The 24,488-nt window shown below is 37.7% G+C and overlaps 2 protein-coding genes across 2 annotated transcripts; both read right to left on the reverse strand.

Annotated features, from left to right (window-relative positions):
* Positions 1 to 9,373: 9,373 nt before the first annotated feature.
* Positions 9,374 to 14,163, reverse strand: tmem150b (transmembrane protein 150B). The gene is made up of 7 exons (XM_020927323.2): positions 14,010 to 14,163; positions 13,828 to 13,914; positions 13,511 to 13,570; positions 13,369 to 13,436; positions 12,288 to 12,415; positions 10,687 to 10,864; positions 9,374 to 9,592 (listed from the first exon to the last, which is right to left on the reverse strand). Exons 2-7 carry the CDS (start codon positions 13,890 to 13,892, stop codon positions 9,378 to 9,380), a joined length of 714 nt encoding a protein of 237 aa, XP_020782982.1. The 5' UTR covers positions 13,893 to 13,914; positions 14,010 to 14,163; the 3' UTR covers positions 9,374 to 9,377.
* A 1,089-nt stretch (positions 14,164 to 15,252) lies between these two features.
* On the reverse strand, positions 15,253 to 24,461 carry adsl (adenylosuccinate lyase). The gene is made up of 12 exons (XM_020927217.2): positions 24,169 to 24,461; positions 21,389 to 21,592; positions 20,762 to 20,806; positions 20,450 to 20,529; positions 20,136 to 20,307; positions 19,332 to 19,378; positions 19,165 to 19,255; positions 19,014 to 19,083; positions 17,539 to 17,686; positions 16,976 to 17,156; positions 15,494 to 15,670; positions 15,253 to 15,408 (listed from the first exon to the last, which is right to left on the reverse strand). Exons 1-12 carry the CDS (start codon positions 24,304 to 24,306, stop codon positions 15,322 to 15,324), a joined length of 1,440 nt encoding a protein of 479 aa, XP_020782876.1. The 5' UTR covers positions 24,307 to 24,461; the 3' UTR covers positions 15,253 to 15,321.
* Positions 24,462 to 24,488: the final 27 nt, after the last annotated feature.

Consider the following 24,488-nt stretch of genomic DNA (forward strand, 5'->3'; position numbering starts at 1 on the left):
TTTATTTTCCCACCATCTTTATAGACGTAATACTTGTGTGGGACAGTTTCTCATTACCCGCACCTACACCTCACCTCATGTAACACCAAAAAGAGCAAAATGACAGATGCAGAGACGCTTTCCCGTTCAATTCCACTTAAATCCGACCCCAGTTTTCCTCATCTTCTAAAGCCTGCGCAGTGGAGCATTCCCAGTGTTTTTGACAGACGAGTGTGCATCTGTATAAGCCCCTGATAAAGATGGATGTGACACAGAGAACCAAAGAGAGAGAACAAGAGGAGAGAAACAGAGCAAGAGAAAGAGAGAGAGAGGGTCAGTGGACCACAGTGGTGATCTCAGCCTCCTCCTCCTCTCCTCTGTCCGCTCACGTCCAACACGCTGCTGCCCTTTGCCGAAAAATGCCAAACACAGCACGGCATTCCAGCGGACAATCAGACAAGGCAATAATGATATAATTAGTCTGCAAGGACTGGGCGGGACAGGGCGGAGGGGACAGGGAGGGACACTCAGGAGCAGAGGTGGGAAGTAACAGATACAAATACTCACGTTACTGTAATCCAGACAATTTTGAGGACAGTTTTTGTTTTTGAGTTGATTTTTGAGCATTTATTAAACTAAAATCTGTATACACACTCGTATCATGGACACCTGCTTCCTTTATGAGGACAAAAATCTGGTCCCCATGATAGTCTGATTAAGTTCTTTAGATTGTCACGTTATTATGAGTTACAAATTCTAATTAGGGATGTAACAATAAATGAAATATCGTGATATTGTATTGTCAAGTCTCAAAATAATATGGTGGGTTGTCACAATCTATCGAATTACAAGTTTGTTGCATAAATTCATTGTTTTATAGAAGCAATAGATAATAAACATTGGGAACTACATATCCCATGATTCATGTCAGAGCAGACAACATTAACAAATGTGAATTTGACTTGAATTCTTGAGATTATGATGGTAACAATTCACACCAAAATCTTGCCATGATATTTTAAAAGCAAAACATGATCCTATCTACAATTATATTAGCTTAAATAAATATCGTACCATGAGATGAATATTGTGATAATATCGAGCCAAGAGCCATGGCTATTGTTACATCCCTAATTCGAATAGTCACATGTTTTTTGTGTTATACTTTGACAGTTTCTTTTGCACTTTGCTGTGTTCTTCAGAAGTGTCACGTGATGTTGCTGTGACGTGCATAGTCAGCTGTTTTCCTACTTGGAGCAGTAGGACGAGAGCGCCATCTGCTGTCCAATGTCTTCAGAATCATATCCGAGGTGTGAGAGAGTTGATACATCCCCCTGTCCCGATTTACAGTCTGGTGGATGCATTTCCAGATCTCAATGGCCTCCCTAATCCAAAGATAATGCTTTTTGCTCTCCGTGCTTATGACATTAGCGTTGTCACAATCCAGGTGGTTTTCCCTCTTGTAGTGGACTGTTTAAATCCTTTCTTATATGATGGTTTAAAGTTCAGATATGGGTTAAAATAGATTAAGGTTCAAGTTAAGTTTAGCAAAGTAGTGACTAAGGATCGGATCAGTTTCCATAAAATTAATGAAAGTCAATGTAATGTCCTAAAAAAGTATGCATTTATGTACTTTACAGCTAAGGCTAGAATAATTGATTATAATTCCATTACTTTTAAAATCTTAGGAGTTACTGAATACAGCAGAAAAACATGCTCCTTTATATGTCTGCAAACACACACTGCCGACCTCAGAAAATATGCAGATGGTGGACTGAATTTAATCACTGAAGTCCAGGATAAAATATTGATCTAAAATGTTAAATAGCTGAGAAAGTGTGACTAGTAAAACTACTACTAATTTGGCTGTAACTGCATTCTTAACTGTACTTTTAACTTTTACTTGAGTACAATTTTTCAATGCTCATTCTACCATTGCTCAGATGTGGAGCCACCATCACACAATAGAGAAGCAGGCGGGTCTTCTGTGGCATTGTGTGGGTGTCCAGCTGTGATTGTCTTGATAGTTGATAGAATGGCCTTTCGCTGTGGATCAGGGCGAGTATTGTGTCTACATGTGAGGAGGTGGGGACTTTTTTGGGACGCAGGAGGTGATGATGAGTCCAGTGTATGTCCAGAGCGATTAGAGCACCCCTGCCCTCTCCGGAGACGCGTTCCACGCTCCCAGACGAGAATCGGACCAGTGTCCCATCAGTCCTGGCTCCTGCCCAACTATGTCCCCCCAGCTCCGCGGCCTTGGCTCTGGGTGTGTCTCCTCTGGCACGGCACGCTGCAGAATAGACTATTGTTGAGCGCACAAGACACAGAAAGGGGAAGCTGGTCCCACACACACAAATGAGACTCCTCCCACTCCCAAATGCACATGTATACAGTGAGATGCATATACAGGCCAGACACTACGCACGAGTGTCACAAATGAACTAATGGGACCGCTGCCCACTAATGTGTTGAGTTAGACAGTGTATATTACAATGATCTAATGCAGTCGCTCTCAGCTGTTGCTTTGAAGAGTTTTATTCCCCTATTATGCCTGTGCTCTCGAAACTGAACCTGACCTGCAGATAGAGGACACATACAGGTTTTCTCATTCTCAGTATATGGGTGGATCGTGCTCATGTGAAGCTCAGAACCTCCAGAATTCCCTCACTGAGCTGCAGAGGCTGCACTAGCACTGATTCATGATTCGCTGTAGGTGCTGGGATTTTAGAAGTGGGGATTCAGATCAGAGAAAGACATTTTAGGTTTAAACTAACTGGATTTTTTGTAGGAATAAAAAGGAATGAAAACATCAACTATATGGCCACTATGCTTTTGGAATTAAATTACATTATACTTTGAACATGTCTACCTTGTATCTAGGAGAGATACAGAATACAAATGTACCCTCTTTTCAATACCTCCTTCATGTAGGCCTGTCTTGATAACCCATTTTGAGGCATGGTATAATGCTAAAGAGATTTCGTGCCACCTAGTACCTCTGCTCAGTTTCATTTCTCTCCAGCGACTAGGTCAGGAATCGGAATACACTAGACGGTTTGTAAGAACCCCGGAAGTGCGAATCCAGACATCAGCCAAAAAGCGAAGGGTCTTCTATTATTATATACAAAGAGAATGTTTGGTGAATTTTATCAAGGGGAAAGATGTTATTGCCATTCTTCCTACGAGAAAAGCTTAATATAGCAGTTATCCCCGTTAGTGGCACATTACATACGTCACAACCAAATAGCGATTTGATAATTAAAAAAAGTTGCCAACGAATTCTACTGCTGTGAAGTCAGACGGTTTCCAAGAAGTGAAACCGTCTGATGAACCAGGCTATGACACAATAACCTAAACGCAGGATAATTTCAGTCAATATATTTTAAATATACAGTAACATTAAAAGACCTGAGCATCAAAAAACCTTTCACCCCTATTACCTTTCACCTTTCACCCCTATTACAAGGAAAATGTACATGTCCAAATATACATAATCTCTCAAAATATATTGTTCCAGCTTTCATATATTAAATGATAAGTCAATATAGTCATTATCGTGACAATAAAAACATGAATATAATGATAGTATAATGAAAACATTTTACTGTTGACCTTGAACCTATAGCATCTGTTAATCCCACTCTGAGGTGTACTGAGTTAATTGCAAGATGTGTACTATGTGTTCTTCAACCGTACACATTTGCCAGTCCTTGCAGGCATCAACAGAGCATCAGAGTCCTCCAAGAAAGACATGCAGACTCCACTCCACCAGTTGTTTAAACTATCCCATTGTTTAGTTTACCTTTCAGTACTCTTGTCTGTTTCTCCTAATCCTTATTGTAACCTTCAAGTGCCATTCTACTGTTTATGTAATATCTCACACACTGTTGATATCTCACTTCACTCCACCATAAGCGTCTCTCTTTGATACGGCGTGGCCTTTTCTTGTGGAATGTGCAGGATTTGGTGTGGCGATGATAAGGGGAGGCAGGTGGTGCGGCGGAGGGCCCGGTTTTAGCCGTGTGATAGCGTGGCGTATTGTTCCTGCTCGGAGGGATAAGGCTGAGCAGAGCACCAGCAGCAGGTGTTGGGGCAGATTACAAACTCACAAGTCTACTCATAGGCGGACCACGTCAGGTTTCATAACACATAAAAACATGACATTTACATCAGGGGGCCCTCAGCTTTGGATATAGCGCTACTGATGAGTTTATTGGCTTATCGAAGGGCTTTCATGCGCTCTAATAATGAAAACAGTGGGTTAAGGGGATTTGGCGCCGAACTTCTTGGTCAGTAGAATTCCTCACCGTGAGCTGTTGGATTTTGTAGGTGTGCGAGATCAGAGCATACTCCAGCAACTATAATTACATCTGGACAGGCCTTAAATCTAGACTAACTTCTGCTTGATGACTCAGTATCTTTATCTTGTTGGCAGAACCTCTATCTCTAATTACTGATATAAACCTTCACTAGAATAATTTGGATAATTTCAGCTTGGGAATTACCTAAAACAAAAGATAAAATGACACTGTTAACATGAAAACTACAGCTTCATGACATCATAAGACAAAACAGAGCATTTTGAGCTTTGGAGATGAGAGACTGAAAATAAAGGATTACTCAGACATGTGGGAATGAAACAAAACACAACTCCAGATATGTTTTTGAGGAGGTAACAACATTATAACATGGCTTAAAGCTCAAGCCATGTTGCGTAATATAGGAAAGTGTCTGATAATGCGGGTACATTTTCTGTTAGGTTGAAAACTATCTGCTTGTTTCCACAGAGATACACTACCAATAAAAAGTTTTAGAACACCCTAATTTTTCCAGTTATTTATTGCAATTCAAGTCGTGCAAGTCCAATGAAGAGCTTGAAATGGTACAAAGGTAAATACTGAACACCCAGAGGTTAAAAAAAGATAAAAGATAACAAAACACAAGTCCAAGCTCTGCTACCTACTTCAGGAAAAAAATAACAAGATGGCAGCTTGAAAACATGGAGTGACAAGCACATTCTCCAGACTTGAGATGAACTGGACAGAAGAGTGAAAGCCAAGAAACCTAAAAGTGCCACACATTTATGGAAACTTCTGCAACAGACTCGGGAAGAACTTTCTTACGAATATTTGATTTCTATTGTAAAAGGAAGGCAAAACAGAAATGCAGTTTGTCAATAGGACAGTTTATTTGGTCTTTTTTAGTTCTGGTCAGAATGCTGGTGTGAACTTCCCTATATCTGCCTGCCAGGAGAAGCTAACTATAATGAAACTACTCTGAAACTAACACCTTACTTGTTCACAGTTTCTCTTAGGCCTATTGAACTGCACTGAGTGTGGGTCATATTAGCATAACCATTCAGGGCCATAATGGAGCTTTCACAACTCTGGACCTGACTACCCCACGTCAGGTTAGTTTCAGAGTAGTTTCACTGTAGTTAGCTCCTCCTTTCAGGCAAATATAATGAAGTAAGCACCAGCATTCTGACCAGAACTGAAGAAGCAGCCTGGATGAGCTGTGAAACGTATTTGACCAAATAAACTTTGTCCAGTTGACAAATAGAATTTCTCCTTTTTTTATGGATTCTACCTGGAGGACTGAGGGATTTTTTACACATTGTAAAAAGAATGCCAAGAGTGTGTTCAGCTGTTATATCTGCCAAAGGTGGCTACTTTGATGAATCAAAAGTTTAGAATATGTTTTGGTCAACAGTAAACAGTAAAAAACTGGAAAGTGTGGTGTTCTAAAACTTTCTTATTGCTTTGCCTGCCTGCACAATTTTGCATTACAGCTGCCCCGGGCAAAGCTGTAACATCTCCACTGAAACAAGCAGGTATGGTCTCCACACCAGAGAAGTTACATAGTGCATCTTTAATTTGTTCAAAGGCAGCCGCTCTAGCCACTCTGCCATGTGTTCAAAGTGGAAAAATCTGTAAGATAAATAGTCCTGAACTACACATGAAATCCTGTTTGTGCTGATTGATGGCACTGTTTCCAAATAGTAATAAATTATTTGAGTTTCATCACCATATTATTGGATCAGAGCGAAGTATTAATCAACTTTCATCACACATATTTTCTGCATCTGTAGACATCTCTGTACTTGCAGTAGGCATGCTCAATATGACTATTTTAAAGCAGTGTCAGAAGAAGAAGGACCTAAATGCACTTGAAAAATCCCCATCAGATTCCACTGTCTGATCTAACTGCCCCCTACAGTGTCTATGTGAAAGAATGCTGCCGACGCCTGAGACCACTATTCCCCAAACTCACTCAAACCATGAGTCTGGATTTTCTGACAAGATCCCAAAAGCTCAAATTCGAGGGGAAGAAGTATTCCATTTCGTTACTTGAGTAAAAGTACAGATACAGTGGAAGAATTACTCAAACCATAAGTAAAAGAATTGCATGAAAAAATTTATTTAAAATACCTGTTTATGTACTTGAGGAGTTCATGTACTTAAAGAGTAAAAAGATAAATTATTTTGCACAGATTTTTAAGTCTCACGAGGCTTCAAATGTCTTGCTTTTGGTCAAGATTTGTGCTGAATTTTGTTCAAAAGAAAAACTGAATCAGACATTTTTTCTTAACTGTTTTTATTTGTATATTTTTGTTTGCTCAGACTGAATGTGTTAAAAATAAACCCCCAGCCTTTTCAGCAGCTCTCAGACATCATAAAAAATAATAATGAACAATAATAATGCATCAGTTTATAAAGCGTTTTTCTGGACACTCAAGGTCACTTTACAGAACATTACTCACGCACTCCACTCTTGGTGGTGGTAAACTACTATTGTAGCCACAGCTGCCTTGCCAATCTGTGCCATCAGCCAGGCTGGTGCCACCTAGTGTTGCCACTCAATTTCTTTTCTCTCCAGCGACTAGGTCAGGAATAAGGATACACTAGATGGTTTACAAGAACCCCGGAAGTGCGAGTTCGGGCACCAGCCAATCAGAGAAGAGCCATATATTCTGTGTTGACAACGATTCTGAAGATCGAGGCTTTAAAGCCGGAACAAAGAGAATGTTTGGTGAATTTTATCAAGGGGAAAGACATTTTTGCTCTTCTTCCTACAGGATTTGGGAAAAGCTTAATATACCAGTTACCCCCTTTAGTGGGGTATTACATATGTCATGGGCAAATAGCAGCAACTGGTTAAATAAAAAAAAGTAGGCTACCTGCCTACCGTCGAGCGAACGAGTCCTAATGCTGCGAGGTCAGATGGTTTCCACGAAGTGAAACCAGCTACGAATCAGGCTACCTCCAACTACTACCATCACTCACACGCACACCACTTTCATACTAAAATACTTTCAAACTAAAATACTAAAATACATTTAAAAAAATAATAATACTTTAGTGATGCAGAAAGTAGCGATACCTGCTCTCAAGTGTAGTAAAGTAAAAGTTAAAAGTAGTCACTTTAAAATCTACTTAAGTAAAGCACATGTAGATCATTTTAAACTTAAGAACATTACTTTACTACTTTTACTATAGTCTATATTGCGTTCCACTGAATTTGCCAATACTTTGACATAAACAGGACTGGGATGGTCTAAACAGTCCTGGAGAGAGACCTCTTCCACGTGTCAGTGCAGTTATGTGAGTTTCATTGTTCAGTCCATCTAAAAAAAAACTGACAAACTGCACTCATTGTAGAAGGTCTGTCTAAACTACTGGCATCTTCCAAGAACACACTGGCACGATACCAGAACTGCTCTATTCCCATCGCTGTCGCTCTCCACTGACTCCACAGCGCCCCCACACTCAACACTGAGGTACAGCACATCTGAAGCACTGGAAACACATTGGTCACAGCTGGATTACAGTACTGCAGTGAGGGAAAATCTCGCGCGCTGGAGTATTGTGCGGGGCTCCCCAGCTGGCAGGTGGAGGGGCGTGGGAAATAAGACTGTTCCTGGCATTCAGCCGCAGTGCACTGGCTATGACTTCATTTTGTGTTTTGTGTGTTTGTGTACTGCAGATGGATTGTAGTAGTAACTTTTGTATTACTTTTATTTTAATTAAAGCTCATATATTACACAAAATTGACTCTTGTGAGCTTTACGTCATGTTAGAAAGTTGTTACCTCCTCAAAAACAAACTTGGAGCCGTGTTTTGTTTCATTTTTACAGGTTCAAGTAATCCTGCAGTAATCTCGTTACATCTCCAAAACTCAAAATGCACCGTTCCACCTTGTGATGTCATGAAGCGGTAGTTTTCAAGTTACTTTTTACCTTTTGTTCAATAGAGATTGGCAGTTCCAGGGCTCCAATTATCCACATGATGCTATTGAAGGTGTGGGGAGTTTAAAAACACAGTGGAGCTCTTCCTGTGTTACAATATGACATCAAAAGGTGGAAGTGTTTTCTTTATAAGAGACGTCAGCCTAAATGTGCAGGGTTTGTGTGTTGTGTGAATGAAACAAAACACAACATTATGACATTATAAAATAGTGCAATATGGACACTTTAAAGATGTACTATGTAACTTTTTTGATGGAGGATGTGTCACCTGCTTCGCTTTGTCTTTAAGTTTTCCAAAGCATGGGATTAAACTTTTTGTCCTACATTTATTCAACTGTTAGTATGTTTATTGCACAAAAATAGGCTACATGTTCTTATTGTAAGTGGGGGTCATCTCTCCACAGATCTGACCTGTGACTTGACATGGTGGTGTCACTTGTTTATCTCCTTAGAGACAACCAGATTTGCTGCCTTACTGAAGGAAATACCATCTCAATTAATACAGGCAACTCTCCACTCGAAAAGTTTCAAGTGGACTTTTAATAGAGCTTATCGTTCATGTATAGTTTTATCCTTCTGTTCTCATAAACGCTCTATGCTATATATTTTATCAGACTTTATGTTACGTAAAAGTTAAGAAGCATTAGCATTACTTAAGGAATTAATTGGAACAGGAAAAACTGTTTTACTTCAGCTAATGGCTAAAGCTTTAATGAAGCAATACATTCTGCGACTCTATCCACGCATGGCAGTCTGCAGAAAAAACACCAGCAATGTGACAATGTAACTGAAAACATTTTTACTTAGAACAGAAAAAAAAATGTGCAAAGTTATTCAAAGCACTTTAGACAGAGGAATGGTGCCCCCATGTGTTCATTCGGAGATATTATAGATGTTTCAGGTAATAACATTTAAATATTCATACCATTGTTATAGATAAATACATTTAAATACAAATGATACAGGAGTTACAAAATGAAATAATGAGGTAATGTTTACAGTACTTTTATATACATTAAGGTGTAGGAAAGACGTTTCTTCTTTTGCATACAAGAAGACACAAAATACAAAATTAAAGAAAGTACTTCCCAAAAAATAAAAATAACTCCACAGTAGACCTTTTCAAACTGCTCAGAAGCACCAGGAGCGTTCAGCTGATGTGAACGGGGGTGAGGTGGTGGTTGGACACCACAAACATGGAGGTAGGCTTGGGCTTCAGGACACGTCTCTGCACTGTGAGGTGGTGACAGTCCATGTGTCTGAACTCTGCACCAAACAGACCGAAGAGGCAGAAGAAGAGCATGACCAGGGCCCACTCACACATGGCTGCACCAGAGCGATGACCCGTGTTTGCCAGAACAACCACTGGGCTCACGGTCAAGGACATACAAAGTACATGTACTGATAAAAAATGTTGGGGAAAGTACAGGCTGGATGTGAGGCTGTGTTTGAATACTGACACATATATAATCATATTAGGTGTTAAAAAGTCAGAGTAAACAAAATAGGAGCACTATAATGGTTTTGTCAGTAGTAGTAGTAGTAGTAGTAGTAGTAGTAGTAGTAGTAGTAGTAGTAGTAGTAGTAGTAGTAGTAGTAGTAGTAGTAGTAGTAGTAGTAGTAGAAGAAGAAGAAGAAGAAGAAGAAGAGAACATGCATTAGCAGCGGTGGTGGATGAAGAACTTAATTTTGTTACTTAAGTAAAAGTACAGATACAGGGACAAAAAGTTACTCAAGTAAAAGGAAAAGTATCACATCAAAAACTCTACTAAAAGTGTCAAAGTACCTGTTTAAAAATGTACTTAAAGAGTAAAAAGTAAAAGTACTTTGCAGAGAGTTTTAGAACAATTTAAGGATGAAATGTAATGATTTTGATCATAAGTTTAGCAGATTTTAAGTGATTCAATTAATTTGTTAATTTTTCTAGCCGTTCTGTGTTTTTGTGTATTCGGTTCGCTCAAAGTTGGGACGTGAACTCAAATTAAATGTGCTAAAAATAAGTCTCATGATCGATTTCAGCAGAAACCAAACATTTCAAACCATAAAGAAAAGTACTTTTACTTTTCAGTCCAGGTCTAAAATGGAGTGGAGTTGAAAGTATAGATATATGCTCTCAAATGCAGTAAAGTAAAAGTAAAAAGTATCTACTGTAAAATGTACTTAAGTAAAGTAAAGATACCTAAAAATTGTACTTAAGTACTGTACTTTTACTTTAGTCCTTCATTACATTCCAACACTGTAGTAGGAGTAGCAGTAGAAGGTGTTAAAAACTCAGAGTAAACAAAATAGGAGCACAATTATGGTTTTGTCAGTAGAAGGAGTAACAGTAGTAGTAGTAGTAGTAGTAGTAGTAGTAGTAGTAGCAGTAATAGTAGTCATAGGAGTAGTAGGTACTTTTACCTGTTGTCCATTCACAGATCCATTACCTACTTAAAATGTTCTGATTGTATGAAGGATACTGGTGATGATGAGTACGGTGCAGAGGAAGCAGAGCAGGACCCTGGTTGGACCCACCCAGTGCCGGTCGTACGAGGGCTGGGCTCTGTAGGTCAGAAACAGCTGCACCCAGAAGTAGCCCAAGCCCAGGGTGAAGGCTGCGAAGGCCCCCACCAGGTGAACCACTCTCTGGATAGATTGCTGTTAAATCAACATTAGATTAGAAATACTTTATTATCCTGAAGGAAATTCAGGGTTATTAATCTGATAAATCTGTTTCCAAAGATTACAGGATTATGTCATATATTTACAAATGGAGGTTCTTCTGGTGATACTCAGACATTTTTACAATCCTAGTTTAGTTGGGCTGACCTGGTTTATGGATTTATTTCAGTAGTTTCAATAATTAGTACCAGTTGTATTGTTATTTTGACTTTTTTTTTTTGCTTTTGTGGCTACCTGGCTCACATTGAGCAGATTTAAAACCCTTTTGGGGTTTTTTGAGCATCCTGTCATAGGATTTTAACCAACTGAGAAGTGCAGCATGTGCAGTTCAAAGGACACAAGTACGGGACTGTTGGGTTTTGTGAAATGAGCGCTGTGTTTTTCCTATATCCATGGAGACCATACAAGAGGCGAGCAGCGAAAGAGCTAGCTATGGACATTTGAGTTGCTACAGTTTTTTTTTACACCATATGTGGCAACAAATATGGCAGACGATCTTCCAGAGGAAACACTCTGAGGGAATGAACCATTTCATCACCGACCGAAACACAGAGAGCGGAGTAAGAGTGAGGCCTTTCCTGTTGTGTTCACCTGGCGCCACCTGGACACTTCTGTGATACTACAGGACACAGAGGAGGGACACTTTTGTCTCTTTCTCTCCTCAAACTGCGCCGACACAAATTTTGACTGAGACACAAAGGTGAGGCGCGCAGTGGAAATGTTGCAGCAACATCGACTTCAACAGTTACCTGCAGCAAAACTTGAATTTCCCTCGGGAGTAATAAAGTGCCTGTCCATCTGTTTGTTAAGTTTTATTATTTGTCTGCTGTTAGTTTGTTGGTTATGTCCAGTAGTAGTCAAACTGTGTGTGAGACTATCTTCTATTAATTATATTAGTATTAATGGGTGAAACGGTTTCATTTGACATATAATATATATATACTCACTTTTAGAGACATATTTTACAAACATGTCACAGTAAATGCTCATATGGACATGAGGAAAACATTTCAGCACTATCTCTATCACCACCACTCCACCTTACTGCACCCTGCCCTGCCTTGTCACAGGACCTTTACTCCCCCTAACTTCTAGGTACATTTGTCACATAACGAGGATTTTTTTTTAATAAACCTAAAGACAATAACAAACAAAGAGATAGAAGTAAGTATGTTTGCAAAGCCTTAAAAACAAACAAACAAACAAAGGCAATTAAGAAGCACAGTGTAAATGTTGCAGCAAAACCTGAATTTCCCTCAGGATCAATGAAGTATCTCTCCCTCCCTCTTTCATTCATAAAGATTTTAAAGAGACCATTAAATCAATTAAGTCCCAGTACTGTATACTTTAATGGATTTGTGAGTAAAAATGTTTGTTATTGGACTTTGTATTACTGTACCTGGAAATTTCCAAGGACTGAAACTCCAACACACGAGATGAATCCCAAAATCATACTGAGCATGTTGGCCTTCCCATGGTCTCCGAAGTCCCGGATCTGCTGGAAACGGATGATCACGATCCACAGCCCTGTATAAAGAGATATACATTTAAAAAAAGATAAAACAAGATAAAATACTGCTAAATGCCTTTTAAAAATTTAAAACAAAACCAAAAAAAACTCATATTATGATATCATATGGCATGTAATCTCTCCACTCAAACAGGAGATACAGGATTACATTCTTATCATACTCCATACAACTGTACAACTCACCCTTATGTAATAGATAACCCTATGTCATGTCAGTCACTATTTCATCTTTGCTCTTTTGCTTTCCTCTTTACCCACCTAGTCTATGTAAGAGAATTTATGTAATTTATCTTTCATGTACATATCTCAGTTTAACATCACCTCACAGGAGCAATAGTAACACAATCATCTTCCCTTGGCACACCTTTGACATACCTTTATCTCAATTGTGGCATATTACTGTCTAACCGGTGCTACTGGCCTTCATAGTCTCACCACATTTGCTTTATAAACCTCCTTCTTTGGAAGCATAGTCAAGGGGCTTGAACACTCAAAGATCATACAATGTTCACTTATGAAATCATACTATGTTGACTTTTTAAGTCCCTCCAGGCCCATATTATTGATGGTAAATAAACTTCTCCTGCAAGACATCCAGTTGGTCTCCAGCGTTTACTTCCACCCTTTCTTGGACAAGCTGAAACTTCTACAACATTCTACATAGCCCAGACCTATGTTGTATTACTATATTTCTATATTTTTTTATTTTACTTACAAATGCATTTGTATAATTATGCCTTATTTGACACCAGCCTCTTGTTATTTTTGCTCCTTGTTTTGAATGTGTTATCACAGATTACATTTTTTGCTCTTGTTTATTATATTATTACTGTATTATATTAAACTATGACATGTGAGTTACTGTGTCCAGATCATTTCCCTTGTGGCTCAGTAAAGTTTGTCTGAGTTTAATTTGTGGAATTACAAATAAACTGGACAGTAGTCTTACCCAGGAATGTGCAGATGTTGCAGTACTGAGAGAAGATGGTGCTCTGAGGCGCATAAGCACCACACTCACTGCAAATGTAAAAAAGAAAATAGAAGTGAGTCATCTTTATAAAAGAAGATCAAATGCAAAAACAGAATCCAACCTGATGTAAGGGAATGTTTCTGTGATGTTGATGGTACCATTTGACACTGATATCGCATACCTGATTGTCAAATCAACAACAAAAGGCAAGGATCATTAATTCAGAAGGAGTCAAAAACACCTCACTCTAACTCAATCTTAGGCTGGTTTGTAAATTTATTACGCACATTTTGGCATTGTTTGTTTTTAATGTCTGTTTTTATTTGAGAATAGAAAATACGTAGAGTGATATGTTAAAATGTTACAATAATTTAGTACATTTAATACAGCAAACCATAAATAAGACATGATTTAATTAGATGAATAAGTAGTACTCACACTATCCAAATACCAGAGATACCAAACACGGCCAGACTCAGAGGAAGCAGTGCCCACAACCACATGTCAGAATCCTGCTATCGACCCCTAAAATAATAATAATAATAAAAAAATAAATTTAAAAAAATCAGATCAGAACTGATTTGGTGAATTAATTAAGGACTTAAGAACACTTGACTTACTTTTGTTTAGCAACGGTTTCCAAAGTGAAGCGTTCCATCCGATCACATCCAAAACAGAAGCGGTGGACTCATGGTTTATATAAATCATGCAAAGACTTTTAAAACCTTGTTCAAAAATGAGATGTGGATAAATGTATGGTTTAACTGAATAGAAATAAAATGGTAAAATGAGTGTAATATGTCAGTGACCAACTACAGTTGAATGTTCTACAGCTTAAATAGTGAAAAGGGTTGGGTTGGACTTTGACCTGACTGTGTGCTCTTGTATAACTCTTGGTTAACTTAACATAAGACATTTTGATTTTAAAATTGTCTCATGCAGGGGAGTCAAACTCAAATTCACAGACGGCCAAAATGAAAAACTGCGACTAAGTTGTGGGCCAAACTAAATATTTATTGAAAAATTTCCAGATATGTATTGTTAAATTTTTTTTAAATAAAATAAATGTTTAATAATAGTTTTGCTTAAACACTGAACCCAGAACAAGCATAATATTAAATAATAACAACATTTAAATAAATAATGTTTCTATAGCCTATCAGTAGCCAGCGGGCCAACTCTAATACATACTTGATATGATCTCGTGGGCCAAATATAATTATATCGTGGACCATGCTGATTGATTTTGGAGACAGAAACTTGACAATTTTAGTGTCAATGATTAAGCCTTTTTGGTTAATAAGACAAAATCAAATTGAAAACCAGCCAAAAACAATAATAATTCTTGTTTTTTTCCTTGGATGTTTCATGTATATTTTGAAAAGATATGCCATAATTTGTGGTCAGTTTGAATGATTAAGACACCACTAATGAGCATTAAAGCGATTACTCAATAATTAATACATTCTGAGAGCAAAGTCCATTTCAGATCAATTTCATACACACCAAAATCTGATTAGAATCTGATTTCTGGACCTTTAAAGTTATTTTAATGCAAACCACAAAATATGATGTGAGTTATTAGAGGGACCATGATCAAAAAAAAAAAAAAAAAACAGATAACCACTGCCAATTGATTCTTTCCCTTTTATTGTTTGTGCGGTCTGTTTAAGGTGGATTGTTTTTGGTTAGATATCTTTTCAAGATATTTCAGGAGATAAATTTGAATAGAAATTGCTTGTTTAGTTTTTTTTTAGTTTGTTTAGTTTAGTCTTTCTTTGAAGGGACAAAGTACAGAAGCATTAACCTAGTGCCAGTACAATTATACACAAAAAACAAAATGGAAGAAACTTCTGGACAAACTGCAATTTTTATAAATTTTATTTAATACCAGTGCCTAAGTCAAAGTTACATGTTTCAAGTTAATTTACATCACAATTCCAGCTCAATCTTGACATCCATTTTAGATTTGTATGGCTCCAGCAGAGGGCGCACTTCCTCAGACAGAAACCGGGCCACCTGGAGGACAGGCAACAGTTTATACTCAGCAGCAGAGGGACTGAGAACGACTAGCTGTGAATATGTGGTGCTGTGGCTGTTGTACCTGCTGGGGGGCTCTGCCGATGAAGGTCTTGGGGTCCAGCAGAGAGTCCAGCTGTCCCAAGATCGGAGCGAAGTACGGGTCAGCTTGGACTCGGGCCAACAGGTCATTATCACCTCCCTCCTGTTTGACCACGGCTGCTGCCTGCTGGGACAGGACGCGAATCTTCTCGTGGCAATCCTGAGCAGAGAGGAGAGAGAGGATTTAGGAGAGAAAGGTTTAGACTACTGTTAATTAAACAGAAAACAACAGCTGAAAACAAAGAATATATTTTTTTAAAAGGTATGCATATATTAGGGCCTGACTGATATGGATTATTTGCAGCTGATATGATACCGATAAAGCAGAAGGTGGAGGTGCTGATAGCCAATATAAAAGCAGATATATTTAGTGATGTAAACATTCACTATAACTCTTCAACTGATTATAAAATTTAGGTTCGATTTCAAATTGGGTTTATTTAGGCTATATTTATTGTTATTCTGCCTCTTTACGTCATATTTAAAGACAGTAGGTCGGCCTAATGGCATTTTTGCATGACATTCTTACCTGTAAAGAAAGTAAACTACCACCATCAGCCTCAATGGGATTATGAACAGTTTAACAAATATTTTGTATCATGCCATATAGCATGCTTGCGTTAATACTTCAAGCATTAAATGTGATCAGTAAGATAAAAAACTTCTATACTACACTACATGGTGATTATTGTGATAAACCTGTTAGTTTTTGTTTTTATTTAGATCACCAATAGCTACTGAAAAAAACAGTTGTGTTTGTTCTGTTTTTTTAATAATGGCTTGGACGGCACATAGCCATTTCACTTAAAGAGCCCATGTGACACTGTTTTCTAATTTATGCACAAACAGACCTGGAGTTGTGTTTTGTTTCATTCACACAAACCTTGCATACATTTAGGCAGTTATTTTCTCAGACAGAAAACACTTCCACCTTGTGATGTCATTGACAATACAGAAAGTGAGTTTAAAAACACATTTTAAACTCCATACACCTTCACCAGAATATTTTCAATGATTTCAGCCTTGGTATTGCGAATCTCTACTGAACTGAAGGTAAAAGGTAGCTGTTAACTTGAAAACTATTACTAAATGACATCACAAGGTGGAACAGAGCATTTTGAGCTTTAGAGACAGACCAATAATAAAGGATTGCTCAAACATGTGTGAATGACACAAAACACAACTCAGGGTATGTTTTATGGAGGTAACAACATTATAACATGTTTTAAAGCTCACAAGAGACAATTTTGTGTAATATAGCACCTTTAAATTAATGCAGCACAATACGACTTGGCAAAATATACATAAAATTTTACTAAAAGACTTGAAAACATGTCAGGTTTGTGACAGAAAAAACATGATTTTAACAACATGCAACAGATGCAGCTCATGGAAGACCACAGACGTTGTTAAAGTTCTCAAAATAAAACTCAATTGTTGCTAAACTGAAACCCGGGTCTCATACCTGTCTGTTTCCTCCGGCCTTCACCATGGCCATTATGAGGTTTTCTGTGGCCATGAAGGGCAGCTCATGGCGGATGTGTCTCTCGATGACTTTGGGGTAGACCACCAGCCCCTCGGTGATGTTCTGTAAGGTGCTCAGAATGATGTCTGCAGTGAGGAAGGCCTCAGGCAGAGAGATCCGTCTGGACAATTCAGATAAAATTAGAGATTGTATTCAGGGATTACCAATATGATGTATACACTAGGGCAGGGCTGCAATGATTAATCTGAATAGTTGTGACTATTTAGATATTATGCTTCTGATTCTGATTCTGACTGTAAGTATTATCTATACATGTCAAAAGGCCTTTTATAACAAAAACAATGGCATTATTAAATAAAAATGTCAAAAAATAATAAACTATTTCTACTATTACTCTTTCTAGAAGCCTTCAGTTACCATATTTCATTCTTTACTTGGTACAAAATATATTTAATAATAAAATTGCGCTGCTGACAAAATAGTTAAGCTCTATTCATAATTACACATTCATCTGCTAGATTAGTTTAGTACTAGTTTCTGACCTGTTGGCACTATCATCCAGAGTCCTCTCCAGCCACTGCACTGAGGCGGTCTGCAGGGGGTCAGCCATGAGCGCCACCAGGTGACGGGCCAAGCTACAGCAACGCTCTGCCCTCATGGGATTCCTCTTATAAGGCATGGCACTAGAACCTGCACAGAGAAACGTATTTAACCCAGCTGTTATTTTAAATGGGGGAACGTAAGATATGTTTTGAAGCATGACTATTTGTTATACGGGACTGTGGAGCCTAATAAAAACCTCGCACAGCAGAAGGTGACCTGAAACTTGGATAGACTAGGTATTCAATCATGGTTGGTGGTTTTCTTCTACCAGGCTAAATTTGGGCAAAGACCTACTTTTTGCCATTATTAATCCAGTAGTTTTATCGCACCTGCTGTATGGCCTAATTGCTTAAAACTCAAGATATAAACTGTATTTGTCTGAGAAATTTAAAAGAGCGTAGCAGGTGTGTTTTGTGGCTTGTTACACTAAACAAGTAAAGGTTTAGTATGATTAAAGCTGCACTATGTAACTTTTCTGGTGGATAGTCTGCTGCCTGCTTGTCTCTGAATACAGGCTCGAGCGTCCCCCTGGTTTGAAAATCCCAGCTCGAGGGTCCCATTCCCTCGGCAAAAACATCCCCCTCCTCCCCGCAGGTGCCCCCTTCTCTTGGGTGGCACACGGGTAACTGTGATTTATTGAGTTAAAAAATCAGCATTCTATATCATAATAAAATTAAATGTAAATGTAGCGAGACCAAATGTCAGGCCTTGTTTGTCTCATATTTTACTTTTTTTTTTCTTGTTCCCCATGTCCTACGGCCTCTGTAACTGTTGATTTGGGAAGAAATATTAACTATTTTCTTACCCGCTTGCCATGAACATAATTTGTAAGCAGCGCAACACAAGAAACTCAAAAGGTTGCAGAATTTGTTCAAAAATCATTCAGAATCACTTTCAGGAAGGTTTTAACTATGTATTTAATTGAAATATGTGAGATAAAATCCTGAAATAGTTGTGGCATATTTATTGAGAACACAGTTTCTGAGGTTTTTCTTTATATGTATATAGATTAACAAATTTTCATAAAGGGTACAATTCAGGGGGACTTTACAGCTGAGATGTTATCGTTTTGCCTGGAATACTCCATAGTAAGGAATTAAACATATCTCTTTCCATACAGACAAGCAGGTAGGCGAAGTTACAGGTCAGATCAGTGGAGAGGCAACCTCGCTCATATTAATTATATTATTGTAGTCTATAATAAAATAAAAACATCTGTAATGGAACAAATGCAAACCAAATTAAATTAATGCTTTACTGTGGAACATTACAGGCAAAGCAAAAACATCTTGGCAAAACACCTCACCATAAAAGCTACATAATCCACCTTTAATTATTTGAAAAGCAGTACAAATGTTATACTGAAGTGTAATCAACATGTACATTCGTGGTCTTCTTCTGAGTTTATACATACCTATCTGTTCTTTCTCAAAGGGCTCTTCGATCTCCTTCAGGTTAGCGAGGAGGCGGATGTCTGTGCAAATCTGTTGACAGATTAACAAAATATTCAAGCATGTAATCATTCTAGACACTAGATGGAGACATTATCATTTTGTGGACTTCACCTTGTGCACAGTGGCTCCCATACTGGCCAAACAAGAGAGGCAGTCGATGTCCACCTTGCGGCTGTATGTTTGTCCAGTCACCAGGTAAGATCTAGACAAAATAACAAGAAGTTTGAGAGATATTTTTCTGAGTAATATTTAAAACAAAAAAAGACACCACTACTTACTTTTTAAAACCAGCCATCTCGGTGACCATTCTGTCCAGTTCTTCTACCTGATCCACAGAAAAAGTTGTGGTAAAATCATTTATGACATAAAATTTGAAGAAAATGGCAAATGTAAAAATTCATAATTATATATATAAATGTCCAAACCCATGTTAATCAGTTCCAAATTAGTTGTCAAACTGTACTGCTTTGCCACGTACTATAAAATTTACACACAAAGATACTACAGAAATGTAAAAATAGTGGGGATTGACGCAGTTGCATTGACTGCTTTGGTACATAATGCAGGCAGATCCATGGTTTGCTTTGATCATGCTTATTACAATTTTCTTGTCGAGGTTGTACATAATTTATAATAAATAAATATTTTTTTAAACTGCAAAATATGTTGCTTCTTTGTGGAAAGATTTTGAGAAAGACCCTTGTTTTTCAAAATGTAAGCATGTGTTTCTAAAATAAGTACCAGCCTTCATCAACCCTCTAAAAAAAATGACTGAGCTCAAATTTTATAGAAACCAATAGAAATATTACATATAAAAATCGGAAAACTTTCCAGATTACAACATAATAAGTAGTACGCACAGTATGTATTTGCCCCATTGTAATATTTTTTGTATTGTGCATTTCAATTTGTAATTTTAGCCACATAATTTCAGATTTATTCATTTATTTTGTGATTCTGGGCCTTTTTTTCTAAATCCATGTGAAAACAATTTTACAATATCATTTTCCACATCTGTTCACAATCTTCAATTTTATCTTGTCATAACTGCATTTTTTCATTTTTTCTTTGCCTAACTCCACCTTGTCATGGTCTCCCTGAAAGAGCTGCAGGAAGCTGGCCTGGGTCCCGGTGGTCCCCTTGACTCCTCTGAACCTCAGATCATTGCGAGCTCGCTGTAGATTGCGCATATCCATGGCCAGGTCCTGCAGCCACAAACACGCCCGCTTCCCCACCGTAGTGAGCTGAGCTGGCCTATTGCACCACACATAAGAAAGAAAACACTTAACCAAGCAGAAGTTATTGTGTCTAACTGGCCCATAATGAACCAGCGTTAGGGCAGTTTAAAGGAGGTGTCTAAGGCCTGTGATTTATGTCCACAGAGGAGCAGACTCACTGGTAGTGTGTGAACCCCAGCGTTGGGAGATCAGCATTTTTTTCTGCAAAGTTCGCCAGCCGGTCGATAACTCTGGCCAGCTGTGGACAAAGGAGCAGACGGTTTATCATTACATAAAGCTCCAGATGTGCCCACGTACACATGACATGGCCGTTCTGTGTCAAGGGAAATGAACTTGCTTGGAAGATAAACATATGATTATTTCTACTCAGATGGCTTGATAATAAACAGCTGACATTGAAGTAGGCGTTTTTCAGTGTTCACGCAGAGCAGAGGGTGTTTTTTTTTTATTATAACACAGCTGAGCCTCACCTTAGGCAGCAGAATGTCAAAGCCATCCCGCAGCATAATCAGGTCCTGAGGGGCAGAGACAAAAAAAGGAAATAATAAGCTCAAAAACTAGAATTCATCTTAGTTACTATCAAAGTAATACTTGGAGTGGGATCATTTTAGGTATTGATATGTAGTTTTGTTGATTTTTTTTTTAGAGTTTATTTTAGTTAGTATTTTTAGAAACTGCAAAATATGTTGCTTCTTTGTGGGAAAATTTTGAGAAAGACCCTTGTTTATCAAAATGTAAACATGTGTTTCCAAAATAAGTACCAAACTTTATCAAACCTCTACAAAATTGAGCTCAAATTCTATAGAGGTATATAGAAATATTACATACAAAAAAACAAAAAACTTTCCAGATTGCAACATAGTATGTATGTATAGTATGGATTTGCCCCATTGTAATATTTTTGTATAAACTTTTAGGGCTATTTAATTAATAACCTACCAATTGTAGATAATATTGAATTTAAACCTAATTAACACAACAAAAACTTCAATGTTATGGGTCATTTCTCCCCTATGTTACATTTTAACATCACAGCCATGCTCCCTAGAGTGTCTGTCGCCACAGATGGACATGAGGAGGAAGTACTCATTAGTTACCGTGTTGTCCCCCACGTAGCAGGACGTCGCCCCCAGGTGGATGATGGGTGCAGCGGACGGGCAGCAGTGAGCGAAAGTGTGCACGTGAGCCATGACGTCGTGTCTCAGCTTGCGTTCCTCGTCTGCAGCCATGGCAAAATCTATGTCCTCCACATGACTCTCCATCTCCTGGATCTGAGCATCTGTAATGGGTAAACCTAAAGCCTAAACAAAAGAAGGAAGCAAAAATATATATCGCATTATAAATATTTATCCTAACATGGTTACAGCTGGAGGTAGGAATTATATCAAAACATTTAGAAATGTATGGGTGGTAGGGATGTAACGATATTCAAATCTCATGGTACGATATTTTGGAGAGGTTAACAGAATTGTACATATGTAATTTTTTTTCCTTTTTAAATACCTTGACGAGTCTTCAGTGTGAATTATTACTGCCATATTCCAAAGAAATAAGATTTAAAAGTGCTTAATAACAGTTATTTTACTATGTAGTAAAGTAAGTAATGAATCATGGCCTATGCAGTTCCCTCTTTTTTAATACTTTTAAGAGAAAAACCTTGCAATTCAATATATTGTGATGGACCACGATATTATTGTGAGAGTTCTGACAATACGATATCATGATATTTTGGTTATTGTTACATCCCTAATGGATGGATCACAACTGTTGTTTTAAGGACAGTTAAAATAATGATTATATTGCCCTACACAGACATATGATATTAAAATGATCATAATATAAAAAGAGGGCAATATTGACAAATAATAATATATATATTTTTAGAATTACCCTGATGATGTTTAAAAATATATTTTGAAGATCTGTGGGAAAAATGCTAATATACTGATTTCCCATCAATATTTGAAAGCTGCAACTAGGGCTCAGTAAATATTAGATCCACTACTGCAGAGGGTTGAGTTCAATGACTTATTAAGTACTCTAAATAGCACTTTTGTTTGTTTGTTTAAGAATATTGTTTACTGGAAGTGTATGGTATATTTGGGTTAGGGTTAGGGATATGATAGATCACGTGACTGAAGACAAATGTTGATGCATTTTGTAGTTCCTTGCCGTTAAGTGTGTGCACATCCCATGAGAAAACAATTATCATGATTCAGTTAGTGCTCCATTGGGAAAAGAACATCATGTGACATACTCAGGCCTGACAGAACCTCTGTCCACAGTTGCAAAACATTTAAAAATCACATGATGTCAAACAGTGCGATGTCAAAGGTCACAGATGGGAGTGACTAAAAGATAGAGGTTTCAAAAATCTATAGAGCACACGTGGATGTCGCACTACTACACACAGGGGAGTAGTCTCTAGAGGCAGTCTCCTGTTACTGTGACATTTTCTGCATGCTATTTTCTCACACAAACCTCACACTACCAGCCGTTGACCTAAATAGAATGTGTGCTGCTGCAAAGATGGGTCCAGTCTCCAATAAGTGGCCACAAAGAATAAGACTAATTAGGTCAAATATTGTTAACAGAGTTCACATGAGATAGACGTGTGGGGTTGGCTTTAGTTTAGTTAATCTTATATTCTGTCAGGTCAACACTGTGACACACATTACTTCCTTCAGTTGGTTAAAGTTACTATGCATTTCAGTTACTTTAATATTTGACAGTAAAATATTGTTCATAACCAAAATACCATGGTTTTGAAATATAGCACAGATCCTTTTCCTTGACATAGGAGACTGTAGTGGCCTTCAGTAGTCAAATTTTCTCCCCCATAGTCTATAAACAAGTAGAAAAAACTTTTTGCTTTTTTGTACCACCATAAAGTAACCACAAAGTCTACTAAAGTAAGCGTTTGAAAATTAGATTAGATTTAAGTAACAAATACATTTTTACTCCAAATACTGCACAATGATCAAAAGGATTGCCTGTGCATCAATATAATTATTGTAATTAAAAGATTCTAAATTGTAAAAGTTTTTTTTTTTTTTTTTTTTTTATGTTAAACTGTAATTGAGGATTAACGGTTGTGTAGTTCTGTCTATTTTAATTACATCTCTATGATGAAACAATGCAGTGTGGATCAAAGTAGTTATGTCTCATCACAATGAGTACAATCTGTACAGTCATATGAAGCACAGATGGATCTTACAATCTGATGTCCAGAAACTTTTCATATTAATATATCACAATATTATTGTTGACTTTTAATTGAATTTCTGTAATCAGGGTTCCCACTTGTTTGCACTGACAACATTTCAATTTATTTTATTTTTTTTTTACTTTTTCATGACCTAAAATTAATTTTCAATGACTTTACAGCACCTACATGTGAAGAACTGATCATAGTTTTGGGGCTAAATATGAAATGTTAACCCTTTCCACTCATCGTATGGTTTGGTATTATAGTTTTTTAATATTCAAAATACTGTCAGTTTATTTATTGTCGTCTCTTTTAAACAGAAGGCGCATACGTTCAGAAATAATCATAATAGCCTAATGATAATTCAACAGAACGCTATAGTTGCATGAAATTCCATGACTTTTCCAAAATTTTCACTGAATTTACAAATCTCCATTTTTCCAGGATTTCCATGACCGTGGGAACTCTGTTTAATAGACCTTTCATGTATGACTGCTATGGGCACTACACACTTATGACCTGGCAAATATGCAATTGCTGTCTGGGGTCCTCCTCTATATTTAGATTAGGAACTTGGTGTAACTTCAAGGTCAGAAAGTGTTTATGTTAGAAAAACTTAAAACTATATTTTGAAACGTGAAGTCATAAACGGATAATCTGATGTCAAACCTTCTCAGCTTTAGCCAGGCAAATCCACAGCTTCCTCCAGGTAGTGAACTTCTTCCTATCACTGAAGTTGTAGGCCATTTCTTTGCTTGCATATCTTGAGACCAGCGGGGAACGATACTTCATAAAATCGTCTTCCATGTTTGAAAGATGGCTGTTTTTCTCTTTTTGCAAGCACCTACAAGACAGACACGCTGACACACGCACACACGCTGCACAAGAAGCCGTCTGAGGTGGCTTTTACTTTGGCTCCAAGTTCACATGGAGCATCTGCAGGGTTTTTACGGCACTAATTTACAGCATGAAATATTTACGACATATAT

The sequence above is a fragment of the Boleophthalmus pectinirostris genome, unplaced genomic scaffold, assembly GCF_026225935.1.
Source record: "Boleophthalmus pectinirostris isolate CB_2022bp ecotype Guang Dong unplaced genomic scaffold, ASM2622593v1 HiC_scaffold_17, whole genome shotgun sequence".
NCBI classification, from domain to species: domain Eukaryota; kingdom Metazoa; phylum Chordata; class Actinopteri; order Gobiiformes; family Gobiidae; genus Boleophthalmus; species Boleophthalmus pectinirostris.